Raw genomic sequence first — 23,858 nt, 5'->3', positions numbered from 1 at the left:
TGGCTAGAAAGGTAGGTTATGAGGATTTTGAGTTTAAACTTCATCTTCTATATCAGCATTTTTCACTTCTTTTTAACTTTCAACTTTCATTCACATTAACATCTTGAGACTGTGCTTAGAATTAAAAAAAAATCATTTTATCATATTTGCATTGAAAAGATACTGTGTGAGAAGTAGGGTACTGGAATCACATTTTTTGCCCAATTATCACCAAATAATTGGTGCTTCAAGTAATTTTAGACTGTCTTTTATTATTGATTAATAATAAGAGTCAATGATAGTTGCGTAGGATACTTGCATTTTTGCACTTAAGAATTACCAGATTCATTTTTAAATCAATTTTATTGCAGTATGATTGACTTGTAATAAAGTGCATTCATTTTAAGTGTAAAGTTCTAAGAAGTTTGACAAATAATATACACATGTGTAATTATGACTCATCACTTTAGAAAATTCTCTGTGTGTTCCTGCAGTGGGCCCTTTCACCCCATCCTCTAGGCAACCACTGATCTGATGTCTATCACTGTAGATCAGTTTTGCCTAATATAGAACGTCATAGAAATGGGATCATATGGAGTGTATTTAGGCTTCTTTCACTCATCTATGCATTTATTTGTTATTACTGAGTAGTATTTCATTGTGTAAATATACCACAATATACCACATTATGATTATCCATTTACCTATTAATGGACTTTTGGGTTGCTTCTGGGTTTTGATTATTAAAAATAAATCTGCTGTGAGTATTCGTATGCAACTCTTTGTGTAAACACGTGTTTTAATTTGCCTTGGTTAAATACCTAATAATTGGGAGTGGGTTTGGTGGGTTTTATGGGTAAGTGTGTGTTTAGCTTTAAAAGAAACTGCCAAACTTTTTCAAAGTATGTGTGTCATTGTACAATTCTATCAGCCATGTGTGACAGTTCCAGTTATCTCACATCCAACATTTGCCAACATTTGATATTATCATTCCTTTTTATTTTAGCCATCGTAGGGGTTGTGGAGTGGTTTTTTATTTGCATTTCCCTGATAACTAATGATGATGAGCATATTTTTATATGTTTATTGGCCATTCATATATATTCTGAAGTATTTGTTTAAGTCATTTACCCATTTTTATTGGATTGTTTGTTTTCTTATTATCGGATTGTAAGAGTTCTTTATATATTCTGGGCACAAGTCCTTTGTCATGTATATGTGTTGCAGATATTTTCTTTCGGTTTGGCTTGCCTTTCCTTTTTGGGAAGTAGGGTTTGTGTTTTGAAGAGTAGAAGGCTTTAAGTTTTATGAAGAACAGTTTGTCAAGTTTTTTTTTTTTCTTTTATGGTTGTGCTATTTGTGTAATGTCTAAGAAATCTTAAGTACCCCAAGGTAAAGAACATCTTCTTCTATGTTTTCTAATAGAAATGTTATATATTAGCTTTTACATTTAGTTCCAAGATACATTTCAAATTAATTTATTCTGCATGGGTTTGAGGTTAATCATTAAAATTCATTTTTATCTCTATCTCATATAGATACACAGTTGTCCCAACACTTATTGAAAACATTATCCTTTCACCATTGAAATACATTATCTGTATCAAAAATCAGTTGACCATTTATATGTGGGCCCAATATTGATCTCAATTTGATTCCATTAGCCTGTCTTTCTCTATACAAATACCATAGTAGGTTGACAAATGTAGCTTTATAGTAAACCTTGAAATAAAGTGTGAGTCTTCCAATTTTATTTGTTTCTTTTCAAAAATGTTTTGACTATTCTAGAACTTTAATAATATAAGTTTCAAAAAAAGACACCCCAGAATATTAATTTCCATGTAAATTTTAGAACCAGCTTGTCAGTTTCTACAAATATATCTCTGTTGGATTTTGATTGGGATTACATTAAAATTATCCATTTTATGAAATAATGCCATTTGCAGCACCATGGATGGATCTAGAGATTATCATACTAAGTGAAGTAAGTCAGAAAGAGACAAATGCCATATGCTATCACTTATATGTGGAAACTAAAATATGACACAAATGAACTTATCTACGAAACAGAAACAGACTCGTAGACATAGAGAACAGACTTGTGGTTGCCAAGGGGGAGGGAGGGGAGGGGAGGGATAGATTGTGAGTTTAGGATTAGCAGATGCAAACTGTTATACATAGAATGGATGAATAACAAGATCCCACTGTATAGCACAGGGAGCTATATTCAATATCCTGTGATAAACCATAATGGAAAAGAATATGAAAAAGAATGTGTGTATATATATATATGTATAACTGAATCACTTTACAGCAGAAATTAACACAACATTGTAAATGAACTATACGTCAATAAAAAAATAAAAATAAATAAATAAAAATCCATTTTGATTTAGAGAGAATTGTATCTTAAACGAACTAAGACGTCTAGTCCAGGACATGGTGTATCTTCATTTATTTAGTTTTTTATTGTTTCCCACAATTTTTAATATATTTTGATTTGTCATTCAACTAATATGTTTTCTATTTTCCCTTATAATTTCATCTTTAACTCATAGGTTATTTGTTTTCCAAACATTTAGGGATCTTTTAGATATCTTATTGTTGAGGACAATGTTTGTGTCCCTCCAAAATTCACATGTTGAAGCCCTAATCTCTAATGGGACTGTATTTGGAGACAGGGCCTTTACTGAAGTAATTAAGGTTAAATGAAGTTATGATGGATGATGGGGCCCCGATCCTATAGAGTTAGTGTCCTTATAGAAAGAGACCCAGAGAGCTCACTCTCTCCTTGTGTATAACAAAGCAGTCATAGGACCAGAGAGCAAGATGGTGGCCACCTACAAGTTAAGAGAAGAGACCTTAGAATGAAATCTGTCTTGCTGGTACTTTGATCTTGGACTTCCTTAGCCTCCAGAACAGAATTTCTGTTAAGTCACTCAGTCTGTGGTATTTTGTTATGTCAGCCCAAGAAGACTAATACAGTTATTTTTGTTGATTTCTAATTCATTTCTGTCTTGAAACTTATTGAGACTTACTTTCTTGACCTACAATCAATCCTTGTGAACATTCCCTTTGCACTACAAAAGAATGTTTATTTTATAGTTGCTGAGTATGTTGTTCTGTAAATGTAAATTAGGTCAAGTTCATTCTTAGTGTTGTTCAAGTGTTCTATATTTTTACTGACTCTTCTGTTTGCTTGTTCTATCAATTACTGAGGGAGAAATGTTGAAATCTACAATAGTCCTTTTTGACTTGTCTTTTTCTCATTTCAGTTTTTGTTTCATTGATACTCAAATTCTGTTATTGGGTACATTCATATCTAGTGTTTCGTCTTCTTATGAATTGACTCCTTTTTTATTAGGAAATGCCCCTTTTTATCCCTTGTAATATTCCTTTTTCCAAAGTTTACTTTTTATTAATATGGTCAGTCCAGCTGCTTAGTTTATCTATGTTCATTCTTTTAATTTTAAGTTGCATTTACCCATGTATTTATGATTTCTGGTGGTATTCATTCCTTCATAGAGATCAAAGTTTCCATTCAGTATTTTGTTTTTGCCTGAAGAATTTCCTTTAATATTTATCATAATGTAAATCTGCTTAAGACACATTCTGTCAGCTTTTGTTTTGCTGACAAAGTGTTTATTTTGCCTTACTTTTTGAAGGCTGTATTCACTGGACATAGAATTATAAGTTAACTTGTATTTTTCTTTTAGCATTTTAAAGATGATGCTTCATTGACTTATGGCTTGCATAGTTTCTGAGCAGAAGTCTATTGTCATTCTTATCTTTACTCCTTTGTACTTAAGATGTCCTTTTTCCCTGTGAACTACTTTTAAGATGTTCTCTTTATACATGGTTTTGAGCAATGTGATTATGATATGTCTTACTGTTTTTTTCTTTTGTATTTATCCTGATTGGGGTTTGTTGAGCTTCTTCGATCTGTTTGTTTATATTTTCATCAAATTTGAGCCAATTGTTTTCTTCAGACATTTTTTTCTATCTCCCTTTTTTCCTCTCCTTCTGGAACTCTAGTTACATATATATTAAACCATGTCCTGTTATCCCACGTGTTACTGTGGTTTCCCTATTATGTCTTCTCACTTATCTTTTATTCTGTGGTATCAAATCTGTTGTTACTCACATCTAGTGTATTTTTCCTTTCAGATATTCTAGTTTTCAAACCTATAAGTTTCATTTTCCTAAAAAAGTCTTCCATTTTCATCAGTAGAACAGGATAGAGAGCCCAGAAATAAACCCATGCATATATGGTCAATTAATTTATGACAAAGGAGCTAAGCATATACAATGGAGGAAGGATAGTATCTTCAATAAGTGATGTTGGAAAAACTGGACAGCCGCATGCAAAAGAATGCAACTGGCCTACTGTCTTACACCATGCACAAAAATCAGCTCAAAATGAAGTCGACTTCAAGACTGGGGGAAAAACTTCCATTTTCTCATTATGTTTGACTTCCTTTAATTATTTCCACATAGTTACAATAGCCTTTTAAACATCCTTGTCTGCTAGTTTCATCCTCTATTATTTCTGGTTGTTTCTATTGACCAGTTATTTTCTTGATTCTAGGTCATGTTTTCTTGCTTCTTAGCATGTTAAAATTTTTTAATTAGATTCTGGATGTTGTGATTGTTAACATTGTTCAGTGTCTGCATTTTGTTTTCTTACATTAACATTTTTAATATTACATTGTTGAATTTGTTTTGGTAGGCAGTTAAGTAACTTGCAGGTCAGTTTCACCTCTTTAGACCTGTTTGTAAACTTTTCTAGGGTGAGTCGAAAGTAGCATTCACTTCAGCGATACTTGAGCCCTCCAAATGTTCTAAGTGGGTCTCCACTGAATTTCCTAGTGAATCACTGAGGATTTCGATTCTGGTTGGTCAAAATTTGAAAGTCTCCCTGCCTTGCGTGAACTCTGAGAATTGTTCAGCCTATAACTTACTAGTTTTTATTTGTCTAGCCTTGTGGAGTTCCACTCAATGTATACATGGCCTCTTGGAAAGACTCATGCAAATACCTGGAGCTCTTTTTTTTTTTTTTTTTTTTTGTCTAACTTCCTCCTTTCCAGAACTTTGCCCTGCAACTTCCAGCAACCTCACCCTCCCCAAACTCTGATCCCCATTTCCTCCAACCAGTGAAGCTGCTAGATTCTATTTGGGTCTTACTCCCTGTGGTGGTGATTTAGAAATTGTCTCCACACAGAAAGCTATGGTGATCATAGAGCTACATGGTTTTAATTCAGCAGCCTATTAAGAGGATTATATACCATGACAAAGTGCAGTTTATTCCAAGAGTGCAAAGATGGTTCAATATAAGAAAACTGGTTGATGTGATACAACATATTAATAGAATGAAGGAAAAAAAGCCCACATGATCATCTCAATATACAGAAAAAGGATTTGAGAAAATTCAACACCTTTCCACGTTAAAAACACTCAATAAACTAGGAATAGAAGGAACTTCCTCAACATGATAAAGGTCATATATGAAGAATCCATATATGGGTACGTCATAGTCAATGATGTAGGATTGAAAGCTTTTCTTCTAAGATCAGGAACCAGACAACTATGCTTGCTTTCACCACTTCTATTCAACATAGTGTTGGAAATTCTATCCAGAACAGTTAGGCAAGAAAAAGAAATCAAAAGCATACAAATTGGAAAGGAAGAAGTAAATGGTCTCTGTTCACAAATGATACAATCTTATGTAGAAAACTCTAAAGGTTCCACCAAAAAAACTTAGAATTAGTAATAAACTTAGCAAAGTTGCAAGATACAAAATCAACACATAAAATTAGTTGAGTTTCTATACATGAGCAATCTGAAAAGGATGTTAAGTAAACATTTCCATTTACAATAGCATCAAAAATAATAAAATACTCATAAATAAATGTAACCAAGGAGACAAAAACTTGTACATTGAGAACTACAAAATTTGGCTGAAAGAAATTAAAGGCATGAATAAGTGGAAATACATTCCACATTCATGGATTAGAAGAGTTAATATTGTCAAGGTGACAGTACTATCCAAAGCGATCTGCAGACTCAGTGCAATCTTTATCAAAATCTCATCTGCCTTTTTGCAGAAATAGAAAACCCCATCCTAAAACTCATATGAAATTTCAAAGGACTCCGTAATAGCCAGAGTAATCTTGAAAACAAACAACAAAGTTGAGGGACTCACAACATCCTGATTTCAAAACTTGTACAAAACTGCAGTATTCAGAACAGTGTGGTACTGACATAAGGACAGATATATAGAGCTGTGGAGCAGAATAGAGAGCCCAGAAATAAGCCCTCTCATATATGGCCAAATGATTTTTGAAAGGGTACCAAGACCATTCAGTGAGGGGAAAGACAGTCTTTTCAACAAATGATGTTGGGAAAACTGGATATCCACATGGAAAAGAATGAATTTGGATCCTTGTCCTACATCATATACAAAAATTAACTAAAAATGCATCAAACACCTGAATATGAGAGCTAAGATTAAAACTCTTAGAAGAAAAGATAGGGAAAATTTTTCATGACATTGGATTCAGTGATGATTTTTTCGATATGACACCAAATGCACAGGCACAAAAGAAAAAAGATTAATTGGGTTTTACCAAAATTAATAATTTTATGACTCAAAAGACATTATAAAGAGAGTTAAAGATAACCCACAGAATGGGAGAAGATATTTGCAAACCATATATCTGATAATGGATTAACACCCAGAATATATAAAGAACTCTTACAACTCAACAACAACAACAACAACAAAGCAACCAGATTCAAAAATAAGCAAAGAACTTGAAGAGACATTTCTTCAAAAATATATAAATGGGCAATAAGCTCATGTAAAGATGTTCAACATCACTAGCCTTCGGGAAATCCAAATCAAAACCACAGTGAGATACCGCTTCACATTCATCAGAATGACTACTATCCCAAAACCCCCCAAAAGTGAAGATGACAAACATTGATGAGGATGTGGAGAAATTGGAACCTTGGGCAATGCTTTTTGGAATTTAAAACGTGGTACAGCTGCTGTAGAAAACAGTTGGGCAGTTCCTCAAATTGTTAAACATAGAATTACCATGTGATCCAGCAATTCAATTCCAGATATATACCAAAAAGAATTGAAAACAGGAACTCAAACAGACACTTGTGCACCACTGTTCATAGCAGCATTATTCACAATAGCAAAAATGTTGAAACAACCAAACGTCCATTGACAGTTGACTAAACAAAATGTAGTATGTACATGCAATGGAATATTATTCAGCCTTTAAAAGGAATGAAATTCTGATACCTGTTACAACATGGATGAACCTGGAAGACATTATGCTAAGTGAAATAAGCAAGACACAAAGAACAAATATTTTATAATTCCACTTATATGAGGTATATGGAATAGGCAAACTTGTAGCGACAGAAAGTATAATAGAGGTTACCAGAGGCTGGGGGAGGGAGGAGTGAGGAGTTATTGTTTAATGTATATAGAATTTCTATTTGGTATGATGAAAAAGTTCTGGATATGGATAGTGGTGATGGTTGCACAACATTGTGAATGTAGTTAATGCCACTGAATCATACACTTTAAAATGGTTAAAGTGTTAAATATTATGTTGCATATATTTTACCTCTAAACAAACAGTAAGTTGTTTGTCCAGTGGTGCTTGATTTTGTGTTACATATATTTTACCACAAAATGATTAGATGAATAGTGGGTTGTGTGACCAATAGAGCTTGACTGGTGTCTAGGGAAAATTAGTGAGATTATCTTGGGATAGAAAAACCCTGCAGGTAGATAGGGGGAAAGTAGAGTGTTTGTCAATCTAGTGTTCATAACTCAACAGTGCCTATCATCATTGGGGTTAATGGACTGTTTTGTTTCATTTTAATGAATTATTTTTTCCAGAATAACAGATTGTGAAACACTGCTCTTTTACTTTATAACCTTTAGATTTTAAAGAGAAGAATCTGAAGGAAATGAAGGATTTTTCCTTCTCTATCATGATAGTAAGCAATAGGGACCCTGACTAAGGTGACAGAACTCCAGACTGACCAATTCTTCCTCTGGAATATATTATCCCTGAGGACTGTTCTACAGCCATTATCCCAGCATTGCTTATTCAAGCCAGCCCCAAAACAAGTTGACTTTGCAGACTTTTTTTCTAAAGCAGTTGTTCATATTTTCTACAAAGATACAGTACAGCAAAATGGTTTAAAACTTACACTTAGCAATCAAACATCCTAACTTAGTGTCTGGGCTTTGCAAAGAGTTAACTGTGTGACCTTTTATAAAGTTACTTAATCTCTTCCTGCCTCACTTTTTAAATTCACCTGTAAAATGTGAGTGATAAACACTTCATATGTTTGTTGAGAAGACTAAATGAGATAATGTACATAGAGTACATAGCATAGTACCTGGTATGTATTAAACACTTAATAAATATTAGTTGTTGCTGCTGCTGTTGCTGCTCTTATTTGTAAACAAGCTCAAGATCCAGACCTGGAGACAGGAGGAGTCCACAAGACGGCATGTCTTGTTTAATTTTACAGGGCTCTTATACTAGGCACATTTTCTTTCTCTCCCAGTCCTATGATGGTGTCATTCTTATGCCCTCTGTACTTTTTTGTGTTTAGACTTCTCTTCCAAATTAGAGGCCAAGCAATCCATTTTAATCTTGCCACATTTTAAAAATTTATTGGCACATTATAACCAGGGTTCACTATGGAGTATGTTTTCATTCACTCACTTTTTTAAAAAGTCTATTGAGTCCCCTTCTTTTTCTTTCTCCCTCTCCCTTCAACCCCTTTTGGATAGTAGATGCCAAGAACTGAATTAATTATACTCTTCAGCTCCATAATACATTGTCCTCATCAGTACGTGCAAGGTCCCTCTTTGGTTTTATTTTTACCTTTCATCCCTAAACCTCACCCTGTATCCTTCCCTCACAGATAATGTGTCTTTACATGTCCTTAAATATGCATGCATTTTTGTAAATAGGTAATACTGTTCTGCATGAATGTGTTTTTAAGAAGATTTTATACTATTAATATCAACATTACATTTTAAAACTCTGTTACTTTGTGTATGATTATTCAGTGCTTCTAAATTTTAATTATCTCTCAGTTACCTGTTCCCCAAAGCAACGCTCCCCCACTTTTTTGGCACCAGGGACCGGTTTCGTGGAAGACAATTTTTCCACAGATGGTGAGGGGGGAGGGGGGATGGTTCAGGTGGTAACGCAAGTGATGGGGAGAGGCAGATGAAGCTTTGCTCGCTTGCCCGCCGCTCACCTCCTGCTGTGCGGCCCGTTTCCTAACGGACCATGGACCACTACCAGTCCGCGGCCTGGGGGTTGGGGACCCCTGTCCCAAAGGATGAACAGCTAAATTACCATCAGTTCCTCAGTACCAGAAAACATGCGGCAATTAACATATTCTTAACATTACCCTTGATAGGATGATCACATTGGTCCAAACTGAGATGCTTTTGACATTGAAGGGGACTATTTTAATTACAGAGACAACAGGTGTATATCAAGACTCCCAGACAAATCAAGATATGTGATCCACCCTATTTATAGAAGATTTTCCTAGGACGTAGCCAATAATCAGCAGTTATATACTGGGATAGCCCTTCCCCTTCTGTTTGTTTCTAGCTGTCATCTGGTGGGTGCATGTGCTGGCCTGGTTACTGCATATTTTAAATACCGCCATTGCTAGAAACTACTCATGAGGGAGATGTGTGGGTCACAGGTAAGAGACATCCTTAATTTCAATAAGTTTGAGTTCCAATCCATTCTTGTCTTATTAATAGATGGGTGGACTTTTTAATCTCTCTGTCTTCCTATATTTCAAGACTTTTCACATTTGTACTTTATATTTATTCATCCTTTCTCCATCAGACTATCTAGTTTGGGGTTGTCGCAGGCACTACTAGTTTATTGACAACTACTCTTAGTGCAGCTACTCCATATAGCAACCACTACATAGTTTATAAAGGATTTTTTCAGATTTTATGTTATTGGATGCTAAGAACTACCTTTTGAGGTAGAGAGGACAGAATTTATCATCCTTATGTTACAGAAGAAGAAGCTGAGGATCAGAGATACACTGACTTGTTTTAGTCCGCATACCAGGTGAGTTATGGAGTTGAATTTGTGGCCAGGTCTTCTGACTTTAATTTACTTCTGCAAAATCTAAAAGGGACAGGAAAAAGGATAAATTTCTATTTGTTGTTGAAGCAGGGACTATCCAGTTTAGCTTTATGTTTTCCTCAGAATATAATGCAGTGCCTGACACACAGTAAATGATCAATAATTTTTAATGAATAAGTGGACTGAGGATTACGTAGGTATCCATGGGGCCCAGGTTTAAACTGGTAGTATTGCTACTCATTTCTTCGGCGACTCCTGTTTATTGCAGCGATGCTTCAAATTATAGATAAGTTCAGTTTGTAAATGTTGTAACCGTAGAAAGGGACTTCATGTCAGTCCAGAAGTTCTCATATTAATTGGTGTGGTTCATTTACAATTGAAGTAGCAATAAGCATGGTTATAAACATGCCTATATAATGTGATGGGGGGAGTAGACTACACTTGTTTGTTTATAGAAAATTTTGGTAAGATTTTTTTCCACTCTCCTTTTTTTTTTTTTAATTTTTATTGCAGTATAGTTGCTTTACAATGTTGTGTTAGTTTCTACTGTACAGCAAAATGAATCAGCTATACATGTACACATATCCCCTCTGTTTTGGATTTCCTTCCAATTTAGGTCACCATCCACTCTCCTTTTTTTAATCACTGTTCTGTAGCTTTAAATAAGCAGTAGCAGAGTCCCTTTTCTTCCTAATTACTATATTGCATTCAGCTGCTTAACACATACTTCCTGTTCCCAGGATTCCCAGAGGCAGCTCTAGTGTTTGGTGAGGATGTTGGATTTCATTGAAAGATTTTCTCCAGATAGTTTTTTCCAGTAGTGAGAGAGGCTGGTTGGCCTCAACCACCTTGCTCAAACCTGTCACAGTCTTAAAGTTATTTCAAAGCCTTTTATAATCAAGGTCCACCTACCTTTCCATCTGATCTAAATTAACTACCTCCCATCCCCTTTCCAATACCTCCCACCCACTATGATTCAAATTAAGAGTTTTCTGAGGGAAACCATTTAGTAACGTAAAATTTTCATACCCTACCCTTTAAAGAAGTTGAAATAGTCATCTTCCAGTGGAAGTTCTTTCTATTACGTATTCTTCTTTTCATTCTCTAGCTATAGGTACACTGTATACGAGGTATGATATTTCAATTAGACATTTCCTGCTGCTTCCTTCTTTGGTCATGTGTTTCCTTAAATCATAGATCGATTCGCTAGTGCTTATGTTAATACTGTGAGGTTCACTTATAAGCTTTCCTCTCACCTTTTTAAGTATCTGTTTTCTGTTGAAACCAGTAGAAGGCTACTGATTATGGCTATTTTTTCCAATTGTGCCGCCAGATATTTGTTTTTCAATTGTTTCCTAACTATCTCCTTTCTCTTTGCACTGTGGCTTTGAATTCTACAGTACCTGACATAAAGAAAGCCCTAGGGAAGTTCCCTTTTCTTTCATTTCTTTTTATTGCATAGCTAAAATCCCTTTATAAATCGTTTTGTAAAATGAAGTCCTTCCCACAACTTAGTGTTTGGTCCATGGAAAAATTACCTTGGTAGTCAATTTTCATTCTTTTTTTAATTCAATTTTATTTTATTGTGGTAAGAACACTTAAATGAGATCTACTCTCAACAGATTCTTACGTGTCTAATAAGGCTGTTGTTATCTATGAGGCACAATGATGTACATCAGATTTCCATAACTTCCATCTTGCATAACTGAAATTTTATCCTTGTTTAAAATAATCACACATTGAAGTGAAGAATAGGATGGTAATTGTCGGGGGCTAGGAAAAGGGGGAAATTGGTAGTTGCTAATCAATAGGTTATCAGTTATCTATAGTGAATAAAACTTGGCAATCACTGTACCCAAGGATATGGTTATTTGTACTTGAGGTATAAAAGGAAAGAAGAGTGAATTTGGTGATTTAGTCCTGTCATGAAGCATAAGTTACCTTTTTAGTTCCCAGGTTTTCTGCCAACGCCTACAGTACTGCCCCCTCAATTCAAACTAGAAAAAAAAAAAAAATGAACTCCCAAGGTCATTTCTTCCAAAGCACCACCATCCACAAACTCTCCTGAAGTTAGGAGAAGTATTGAGGGGATGGTTTGTTTAAGAGTCTCTCTCCCACTAAATAAGGAACAGTTCATTTGCTGATTAGTTAAAAGCATAGCTTCTTCTAAGCAGGAAAGTCAAGATTTGGGTCCTCTGAATGCCACCAACAGAATCAAAATCAAATGTGAGCAGAAGCACATCTTAAAAGAATCACCATTATTTTTTCACTGAGCTCAGTATAGATCTTTCTTTTTATATTCACCTAACCATGTTGATCATTGTGTTTGTATTTTTAGTCCTGCCTGGTCTGAGTGGGCAACTCCCTGTACTCTTGACCTCTGTTGGTGATACTAATCATTGACCTTGCCCATGACTAGCCACCAGCTACATCACAGTCTTAACTTCCCCACCTCCTACCCCCCCCCCACTCCCCAACCCCCACCCTTGCCACAAGGCCTTTCCTTTCTCCTTCTCCTCATCTTCTCTAATCCCTTTCCTTCTTCTTCACCCCTATCTCCTTTACAACTCCTCCATGATTTTCTTAGGGCTGGGCTTCAACATCGTCGGTGGCACAGATCAGCAGTATGTCTCCAATGACAGTGGCATCTTCGTCAGCCGCATCAAAGAGAACGGGGCTGCAGCCCTGGATGGGCGGCTCCAGGAGGGTGATAAGATCCTCTCGGTGAGAACTGGCTTCCGCCTCCTTCACTGTCCCTGGCTCCCTAGACCCTAGTTCCTACCCCCAACTCCTTCCTTGGGAAGATTCCTGCCTGCCCTTTTGGATCAGGAAATACAGTAAGGAAAACTTGAGAATGGGTTGTTAAGATTAAAGTATAGTATGTAGTTAGAAACTATGCAGTTTAATATTTTGACAGATAACTGCATTCTCTCCAGAACACTGGGAACTAGGCTCCATGGTGAAGAGGGACTTGAAAAATACAGGGGTTAAGAAGAGAGCCATATTACTCAAAAAGCTTTGGTTAAAGGTAAATTATTGAAAAATGAGAATGGTTAGAAAGTTTTGAGCACTCTATGCCAAGCAATATGCTGAGAACTTTAAACTTATTTAATATTGTAGCAACCCTATGAAGTGGTACAATTATTATGCCTATTTTGCAGCTAAGGAAGCTGAGGCTTGGTAAGGTCAAACAGCTTGCTCAAGGTCATTCAACTAGTGTATGGCAGAGGACTTGGTCTGTGAATTTGGAACCTCTACTCTTAACCCATGTACTATATTGCCTCCTAAAAGATAAGTGAGGAGCTAGGGTTCGTTATCCTAAACAGAAAGTTACATGGTTATTTAATAATAGAGTTTATGTATGGTTCTGTATAAAAATTGAAATTAGTCTTTTCTATTAAGGGTAGAATTAGGGAACAAAAAGACATAAACCTCAATGTGAGAGAATTTATTAGACACAAGCCAAGATAAGGAGCCTTTCTTATGTGAGCCATCACCTCAGAGAGAAAATAAATTATTTGAAGGCCACTCAAGTTTTTTAAAAAGGTATGGTAGGAGATAAATGTCAATGAAAAGAAAAGTAGATATCTAAAAAACTGAGCTCATTTGTCTTTAAAATTTTTAGCAAAGAGGACTTGACTTTATCAAAATAAAAGAATTATTACAAAGATCTCTACAAGATATAAAATACTACAAATATATGTACGACATTGATTCAAGGTTATGTTCTAGCCAATTAAGGAAAAAGTATGTGAAAGAAGAGAGGAAGAAATGCCAGGCAAAGAAAAGGCAATAATATAAGACTGAAAACGGAGAGAAAAAAAGACGACAGAGAAAGAGAAAAAGATGGAGCTTATGCAAGAGGAAAAGGCCAGCATATTCTCTATTCTATCTAGGGCTATATTCCCTGACTCCAGTTTCCCTGCCAACAGTTTGCTCCAAAATTCAAATTCTAGATCCTATTTCTTAAGAAATATCGCCTCACCATCCTATTCCCACTGTATCCTTAAGTGAACTTGTTACGTATTAACCATTAAATGGTTCCGTCTGTTCTTGAGCTCACTTTATCTCTTTGATGTACTTAAGTACTCATTTATAATTGGCTTTGGAGTCTCTGTAAAATGCTGCTAAATTATTTATTAGCCTATATTCTCATTTATTCTTTATGGGATTCCCTAGTTTCCTCACATGGTTATTTTTCCATGTTGTAAAATTTGCTCCAACTCTTTCTTTTAACTGTTGCCAGATAATCAGACTAAGAATATGTCCTTTCCTTAGTACATATCCATTTTGGGTAACTAATAGAAGTATCATTAAGTGGTCTAGATTTCAGGTGAGTTATTATTGACTATTAATTTAATCTTTCCATTTCTCCCTAAATAATGCCCATGTTTTATCTTAATTTCAAGTTCTAAAATTAAATAACTTCATGATTTATCATGCAGTTTCTCCTTTCTCATCAAAAGTGAAATTTAATTTTTTGTGATCACTGTGGATGAATGTAAATGATTTTTAAGACCCTGTTGTATCTGACAACCATGAAACAAAAACAGATATTACCTAGAAGAAAAGATCTGAAGTTGAGATGAGGGTTGGAGAGTCCTTACCCAAAGTTCATTTGTGTGTGTGTGTGATGGTGAGAATGCTTTAATATTTATATAGGTTATCAGAGAACCCGGGGAAATTATATTTTTGTAAAAAAATAAATTAAGCTATCTAGGTTTCTCATTTCTCCTGTGTGTCTACCTAAATGAAGGGAGGTAGATAGTCAAGAATAGTCAATTCTCAGTGAACTCTACATGTTTAATGAAACTTATAACTTCAGGGTGATGTAGCTGATTATTATAGGATACAGATTAATGTTCCATTTTGACCAAACCTATTATATAACAGAATGGCATGGATTGGGCCGTTAGTCAGCTGCATTTCATATTCTCTTCAAACACAATTCTTACTTTGGTGAATAAAAGAGTTGAGTAGTCATCAACATGTATTAACTATTGTATTTTATGGCCTGCAGAGCACTGTGCCAGGTGCCATGGAAAATTAAAATAAAATGAAAGACCAGTCTGTGCTCTTAGATCAATGGGGAAGACCCACCAGAAACCCTCATCCAATCAGCTACAGAGACATTGAAATATACAGAATCCTTTAGACAAAGTACCTTTAAGGAAGAGTCTTTGTCTTCTCATCTCTATCCGCAGCATGTAGGCCTGTAGCTGGCACAGAGTAAGCATCTAGTAAATTATTTGCTCTGTGAATGAATTATAACTTTTTTGGTTTCGCTTGATTAATTGGAACTAGATAATCTATTTTTTTTCTTCCTTCAACTTTAATGAAAAAAAGAGGACCCCTCCCCCAAAATTGTAATTCACTTCAAGATTTTGGGGGAAAATGAAAATATCCAGAGTATAATCTGAGGTCAGTGCTTATTAAATTGAGCCCATTCTTTCTCTGTATTTTATACATCTGTATTTGTATTATCCTATAGTTAGTGCTCCAGTAACTCTTACATTATCCTAAGATAATGTTAGATTATCCTAAGGCAATCCAAAATTATTAATCATCCAAGAAAACATATTTTAACTCAGTTTACTCCTTTCCTAAGGCAAGAAATAGGAAACTCATAGATTGATAACAACCACAGTTAAAGCAAAAAATTGTATGACTCCCCATCGGTTAACTAGAATACCACAATCCCAACACGCTGAACATTCAGTTAGCAAAATTTTCTAGCATGTTGCAAATCTGTCATATCTCAAGTTTAATATAACTTACAATACTATGAGTTAAGGAAACTGAAGTAGCAAGTTTAGCAGTATTCTAAAATTTCTCAGTTGAATAGCTCTTGGTAGTAAAAGTGAGGTCCAAAGAATCTGGCCGTCACCTGGGAGCTGATTACAAATGCAGAGTCTCAGGAAGCTCCTCAGACCCAGACCCACTCAGATAAAAATCTGCATTATAACAGATCCTCGGGTAAGCCCATGAATAAAGTTTGAGAAGCACTGCTGTAGGCAAGTGTCTTTCAAACATTTTGAATTATGACCCATAATAGGAAATACTCACATGCACACACACATAACTGAAGCAAAGTTTAACAAAATAATACCTATTTCTTCTATATATGATGCATTCTAGTATGTTGTGTTTTCTTCTAATTTCACTTACTTAAAATTAAATACTGGTCTTGACCCACTGGATTGACTTCACTATCTTTTGGAATGGGTCAACAGACTTATATTTGAAAAATCACTACTCAATAAATGGAAAATCACTGATGGAATCTGTGGATGCATAGACTATGTATTAAGTAGGGTAAGTAGGCAGGGTGTGGAGAAGACTTTCAGGCAGTTAGGTTAAAGCTAACTCAAACTTCACCAGATTGCTAGGATGGGACCTAATAATTTGCACTTTTAACAAGTTCCCAAGTTAATGCTGCTGGTCCTGGGACCATACTTTGAGAACCTCTGGTCTATATTAGTAAGGATGGTGATAAAGAGAAAGTGGATTCCACATGTATTTAGGGGTAAAAATCTACAGAACTTGGAGGTTAGTCAGTATGAGCTGGAATCTGTAAAAACAGTTAGAGGAGGTAAATATTGGACAGCAAATTTGGCTTTGGAGTAAAGAGATATATTGTCAATTGAGAAAGAATCATCATTTGTTTTATGGAGCTGGTTTACCTCCAGCATACTTGGGCAAAGGATGAGAAATGGTTCTTTAAAAAAGAAATTCCCTTTGCATTTCTAAAAGCCCTCTTTTTTTTTTTTTTTTTAAAGCAATTAGAGTAACTGACCTCATATATTAGGATACCTTTAGAATTAACTAGGAGGGTTGAAAGGTATAATTGGCCTGTGCTCTTTTGCCTGATGTCACCCAGTGTCTTTCTTCCCTGCTGGCAAAAGGTAACTCACGTGAGGACCAAGATTACACACTGAGTCATTGGCAGCTAGAGCTGCTATTAGAGTCTAGGCCTTTCAGCTTTGTGTAATATCAATAAATGTCACCCAGGCTTTGTGTAGTTATGGCTTTTGCAGAGTATACTCTGCAGCCAAACCTCAGGAAATCGTGTGGCATTTATTATACTCAAATGTTGTTCAGAGCAGTATTCAGGTATTATAGGGGTTATAATGATGAGTAGAGATCCAGCCTAAGTTATTTACAGTCCAAAGTAAAGTGTTATAAGACAGCGTTCAGTTTGAGCTTTAAGATAGTTACATAGTATGGAGATTGAGGAAGTAAATCATTCACATCTAGTGCAGTTATCTAGAAAGGCCTTGTCAATGAAGTGGCACTTAACTAAATTGCTTTTTTAATGTGAATGCTACTTCAATATATAAAAATGAATAAAAATATTAACATATAAACACCGTGTGTTTTCATACAACTCTAAAATTTTTTAAAGGTATAGTATAACACATAAAACTGAAACTCCAAAACCAATAAAAATTTAATTTACAACATTAATGTGATGGATAGCGATAGGCTGCAGAAATAAAATTCTTGCTTACAATGTAAATTTCTAAAGTTTAGTGTTGTTAGTGAAGGTTTGGGGGCTGGGCTGCTTGAGTTTGAATCCTAGCTTTGCTACCTTCATTCTGTATGCCCATGGACAGGTTGCATAGCCTCTCTAGTTTTATTACTTATAAAATGGGGTTCCTAACTTATAGGACTATTGTGAAGATTAAATAAGTTAGTACATGTAAAATGGATAGACAGCTCCAGACATGATAATAAATATACAGTGATTCCCGGCTATTAAAACTGACTGCTACAGCAAAGATTATTTTGAGCTCAGTATTCCTGTCATTGAATGTCATGTAGTGACTCAGTTTTCCCACTTGCATTCATATCATTATGAAACTTGGCTCTGATATGGAGCTATGACATCTTTGGCATTTGTTGACAAGACTGCATCACTAACTTATTTGTCTGCCTCTGAGAGAAAATACCTATTTCTTTACAATGAGAAATGCAGTTACCCTATGGGCAAGTTTAGTTAAGTGAGTATGCCCACTACCATCAGCAATCTCATACCTATTCTCTCTCTACCAGGAATTAACTAGAAAACTGAGTCTGAGAATTCACTGTGATGGTTCTAGAAATTCTGAAGTTCTCTCCCTTTGACAAATCTACCCCCCAAAAAACCAAAACATAATCAGAAGGTGGCTTGGTAGCATGAAATCACAGTCTATCAACTAGAAAACCCTGTATTCATTTCTACACTATAGGTAGCATGACTGATCGTATTTAAGATCAGTCTTGGGAGATAAATAGAATTTTTTAAAAAGAAAAGGTATTCAGATGATGGGTATAGCTTGAGCACAGGTGTGAAGATAAGAATGTATGTTTTATGTCCCAGGATCAGTGAGTTGTGTGATTTAGCTAAAGCATAGGATGTATGAAAGGGTAATGAAAGATTACACTGGAAACGTAGGTTTCCAGTCCTTCATTTCCTGGAGGACTTTGCATACCAGAATGAGAAATCAGGCATGCACTCTTTCCTCCCCTGCTCCCAGTTTTGTTTTTGTTTTTGAGCAATAAAGTGGCATGAACAGAATTATACTTTAGGAAGATTGATCTGGAGACGTAATGTTTGAGTAGGTTAGAATGAGGGCGGACCCAGAGGAAAGTAAATTAGAGAGAAGGCGATCCCAGTAGTTCAACTAAGAGTATTCATAACCTAAAGTGAGAGGCAATAGAAAGAAAATAACATATGAGTAATGTTATTATGTTAGACTACAGGAGTTGGCAATATATTGTATGTAAAGATTGACAGAGTAGAGAGAGTTTTTAAATATTACCAAAATTTTAGTCTGAAGGAATGGTAGTGTCAATAAGAAAGAAGTCAGGATAGTTTGGTTTTGTGGGAAATAAAAAAGAGGCTTTGGATATGTTGAGTTGGGGTCTTAACAGAATATGCCCCAGCTGGCAGAATAGGTACCCAGCAGGAAACCGGCAAATCCAGAAGTAGAAGTAGGGATGAAAATGTGGGAATTGTCTAGCAGATTATAGTTGAAATTGTGAAAATTCACCATGGGAGAGAAGAGGACAAAAGACTACTGATACTGAGGAATATTTATTTACCTTAAGAAGGAAGGGGGAAAAAAAAAAAGAAGGAAGGGGGAAAGAAAAAAAGAAGGAAGGGGTACAGAATAGTGCAAGAACTAAGAGATCCAAGTGTTCATAAGCTAAGACAGGAGAGAACTGCAGAAGGGAGGAGGTGGTCTGAACACTGAAAAAGGGCTATAGGATTTGGTGGTTGGAAGTTACTGCTGACCTGCAGGGGCAGCATGTTCTTCCCTGCCACCCCCACCCCCCCACCTCATATATTGAGAGCACAAGGAAATAGAGGGAGCGGAGGGTGAGGAAGTGGAGACAGTGCATGAAACAGTTCTTTCAAAAAGATTGGCAAAGAAAGAGGAGAGAAAGAAGATGGGAAGAGGGTGATGGTGGGTTCCAAGAAATACTTGTGTGTGTGTGTTTTAATAGATGAGGGTAACTTTAGTTGAGAAGGAGCAGAGAACAATAATAATTAAGGAATCAAGAGGGTAGGTGACTGCTTAAGTTCTGTAAGGAGGCTAGAAGGAATATGATCAAGAGCACTAGTAAATGGGTTAGCCTAGATAAAGGAACACTAATTCAGAAATAAGGGGAAAGCAGCACTAAGAGATATCAAGGAACTGAGGGGAAAGGAAAGAAAATGGAGAGGAGTGTTTGTCAGAAGTTCTCGGTATTCTCAACAAAGATAAGGCAAAGGAATCTGCTGAGAAGAGAGATGTGATTGGAGTTGGAGTTGGATGGTAGGAAAGGTCTTGGAACAGCTACCACTGCATATTTATTAGGGAGTTCACCAGATGAGAAGGGTTGTAAGGATGCAGCAGGAGCCAGCTAATATGCGTCTGTGGTAGAGAATGTGACTGTGTATCTTTCTCTAGGAATATTAAACGCACTGATGACAAGGAAAAGTAAATGCAGTGTGTTGCCCAGGACTGGAAAGATGGCAGAAGATCATGGGGATGAGGGATTCTAATAGTTTTCCAAGTGCTTTTTTGAAATAATAGGAACTCCTAGATGTGTAAAATGCTTTGATGAGGATAAAGAGGGAATTCACAGAGGTATAGGAAGTATGAAGAAAGTAGAAATTGTTTTTTTTAAGAGTTTGAGATATTGGAGCTGTAGCATGCCTAATGTTGACGTTGAAGGCTTATGCCAATTGGTGATTAGAATGGAATAGAGCTGGAATTCTTCACTTTGGAAAGGTAGACAGTTTATAAGGCCAAAGTGTTGATAGATTAATTCAAAAGGATATTGGCAGGAAATAGAGTGGAGGGACAATTTTGAACCTCTTGGAGAAGGAAAACTGTGACAAGGAAGATGAGAAGGTTGAATAAGTCAGTGACTTGATCTTCAGCTGAGGAAAGAATAGCTTGTGAGTCAAGGTGGAGGAATAATAGTGCAGAAGGAGCAGTAAAAGGCCAGGGCACTTTAGTCTTCCTTCCAAGATATAAAACCCCTAGCCCTAGCTTCTACACTTACTATGACTTTGGGTAAATTACGTAGCCTTGCTAAGCTTCAGTTTTTTCATCTGTGAAAACAAGATAAAAATAGTGTCTACCTCATAGGATTATTGTGAGTACTCAATGAGATAATGTATGTAAAGCATATAGCACAGAACCTACCAAATATATTAGATGTTCTTGCTGCCGTTGCTGACATTGACATGTATAAAAGATACGTAGATTTTGCATAAAGTAGGCTATGCTGTGTCACTGAGTGCAGCATAGAATAGATACCACTTGTGGCCAGTGTCACTCCTGACACTGAGAAGTGTTAATACCAGAGTCCTTCACATCTCTCACCTTTAAGTAGTAGGACTCAACTTCACCGAAACATTTTAGAAGTTTGTATCATCACAGAAATACAGTTTTTGGTAAATTTGAGGAGGATAGGGATATCCATGGAATCAAGGGAAATTGTTCAAAAGAAAACAAGAACAATAGAAGGAGCTAGTAGATTTGTACCACATCAAACTAAATTGTGGAAGAGCTTTTCAGAGTTGTATTTCTAGAGCTGAAGCTGGCCATGCCAGGGATTAGACATATAAAGGATAGAGTGGTAACCTGGGAGACCATGTTAGCTGTAGGGAAGCAGGTTGATGCTCGTGGAAGACATACAAATACAGTAACAGAATACCAAGTGTCAAAACAGGGCAGGCAGTAGGAGCTCAGAGAAAGGAGAGATTCCTTTTGTTGTTGTTGTTGTTTTAAACTTAGGTGCTTTTCAGATGGCCCATGTAACCTCAGTTCTAGGAAAACATAGCTTCAAAAATGAAAAAAGTTACTCTGAGTTCTAAGTAACTTTACCCCTTCTTCTAGCCCTTGGAATTTGCTCTGTAGGAGTTTGTTTTTTAAATCTTTGGTCACATGAAAGTAAATCTTTGACTTATGAGAGTTCACATTCTACGTCTCTTACTACTTTTCCTTGCTGTTTTTGGCAGGTAAATGGCCAAGACCTAAAGAACCTGCTGCACCAGGATGCTGTAGACCTCTTTCGTAATGCAGGCTATGCTGTGTCCCTGAGAGTGCAGCACAGGGTAGGTGTCATTTGCTGCCACCAGGCTTTTGTAACGTTGTGAATAAATCATGTGGTGTAATTTTCAGTAGCGTGTTTGGCTTTTTTCCTTTCACTGTCATTCTTTTGAAGAACTTGTCTGATACAGGCAGGGGTCTTCTGAGACTTCTGCTTATCATTAAAGGAAATTTATAACAGTATGTTTGCAACCCAGGTCCTAGCTTCAAGGTAATGTGCCCTAAAGATAAAGCTTGACAACCAAATTAAAATAAATGGGGAAAAATACAACCAGAATCAATTTTATTTCTTACTAGGGAAGGAAACATATGTCTGCCCTTGAACATTCTTATTTATGAAACTCTAAGTGCAATGATGGTGGGTTTTTTGATACCCACTATGTGCTTTTCCCTATCACCACAATGAACCCTTTTCTTATCAACTTGGGGATCCTCTTGACCAAAGCACTAGTGCTCAAAGGGGAGCTCCAGGAAAAAGGAAATGGGATTCAGAATTCAGTCAAGTTAGCACCTATTCTACATCCATTCCTTAGTTCCTAGTGTTTTATAATTTGGATGATGAGAAGAGAAGCCTGAGTGGACATAATTCCTCCCATAGCACGAAGGACTTTGGAATGCATTTACAACACAGTTTAATTGTACCTTTAAAGTTACTCCCTCTTGAACTGATGCTGTCTTTGCTTCATTAACTCCTGAGTGAGGCTTCAAAGGCTGGAGAGTTCAACAGGAGATAGTAAAAAATGTGGAGAGGGCAAGGCACGAAAGATATCTGAGAAAACAGCTGGGGTTGCAAGCAGAATCTCAGTGTGGTGGATTAGAAAACAGGTTGATAGGAGACATATTGGTATTCAGCTGCTTCTGCCTTGGCTCTTCTTTGTTTCGAAAGCATGGGAGAATGTATGCAATAGGTAAAGGCAAGCAAATGTAGGCATACACTTTAGATAATGATTAGAGTTCTTTTTGAAGGCATGTGAGAAGTGATTTCCAAGGTTCATTTTTTAGGAAACATCCAAAATAACTCCAAACAAAACAGATTCTTCTGGTCAAGGAATTGGCCTAGCTCTAAAAACTATGTCTTTCTATTGAGCGTGTTCTCTCAGGACATCTCACTAGGAAATGAATGAAAGATGTAGAGGTGGGATAGAGGATAGAAAAGGTAGTTTGTTCAGTCTTGTCTTTTCAGATTGAGGGGGTCAGAGTTTCATGGATTGTAATGAGGAGATTAAATCAAACTAAAGATGGCATCGCAGTTGCTGCCAGTTACCTATTAAAAGTTAATGTTAATCTAATTCGAAAAGATACATGTACCCCAATGTTCATAGCAGCACTATTTACAATAGCCAGGACATGGAAGCAACCTAAGTGTCCAGATGAATGGATAAAGAAGATGTGGGGTGTGTGTGTGTGTGTGTGTGTAATGGAATATTAGCCGTAAAAAAGAATGAAATATTGCCATTTGCAGCAACATGGATGGACTTAGAGATTATCATATTAAGTGAAGTAAGTCCGACAAAGAAAGACAAATACTGTATGATATCACTTATATGTGGAATCTTAAAAAGTGATGCAAATGAACTTATTTATGAAACAGAAATAGACTCATAGACATAGAAAACAAACTTATGGTTACCAAAGGGGATAGTGGGGGCAGGGGGGGGGAGAGATAAATTAGGAGTTTAGGATTAGCATATACACACTACTATGTATAAAATAGATAAACAAGAACCTACTGTGTAGCACAGGGAACTATATTCAATATCGTGTAATAACTATAATGGAAAAGAATCTGAAAAAGAATATGTATATAAGTGAATCGCCTTGCTGTACACCTGGAACTAACACAACATTGTAAATTAACTATACTTCAATTTTAAAAAACGGTTTAAAAAAAAGGTAATGTTAAGAAAGGCTACCTTTTACAAAATTGATTGAAATGAAGAAAGACCACCAGCCTCAAAAGGGAATGCTTAGGCAATGAAAAATTATAACTGTTAGGATATGATTTATTTTTACTTATTTACCTTTGAGTCTTTTACCTCCGTTCCATATAGGTTTCACCTTTATCTTTGCCTAGTATTACAGAATAGGGGATGAAGGACAGGACCCCACCTTCGGA

General features: G+C 36.1%; 1 protein-coding gene across 6 annotated transcripts in view; it reads left to right on the top strand.

Annotated features, from left to right (window-relative positions):
- The window catches only part of SYNJ2BP (synaptojanin 2 binding protein), an 81,631-nt gene that overhangs the window by 51,974 nt on the left and 5,799 nt on the right, over positions 1–23,858 (top strand). For all 6 annotated transcript variants that reach the window (XR_009699440.1, XR_009699439.1, XM_061180979.1 and 3 more), the window contains 2 exons: positions 12,739–12,875; positions 21,652–21,747. Coding sequence is in view for 4 of the 6 variants with exons in the window: in XM_061180979.1 (XP_061036962.1) it covers positions 12,739–12,875; positions 21,652–21,747 (233 nt within the window). In the remaining 2 variants the exon portion in view is untranslated. The remainder of the gene's footprint in view (positions 1–12,738; positions 12,876–21,651; positions 21,748–23,858) is intronic.

This window comes from Eubalaena glacialis, chromosome 2 (genome assembly GCF_028564815.1).
Source record: "Eubalaena glacialis isolate mEubGla1 chromosome 2, mEubGla1.1.hap2.+ XY, whole genome shotgun sequence".
Taxonomy (NCBI): Eukaryota; Metazoa; Chordata; class Mammalia; order Artiodactyla; family Balaenidae; genus Eubalaena; species Eubalaena glacialis.
The sequence above is the reverse complement of the archived record's forward strand: the minus strand, read 5'-3'. Positions and strand labels throughout refer to the sequence as shown.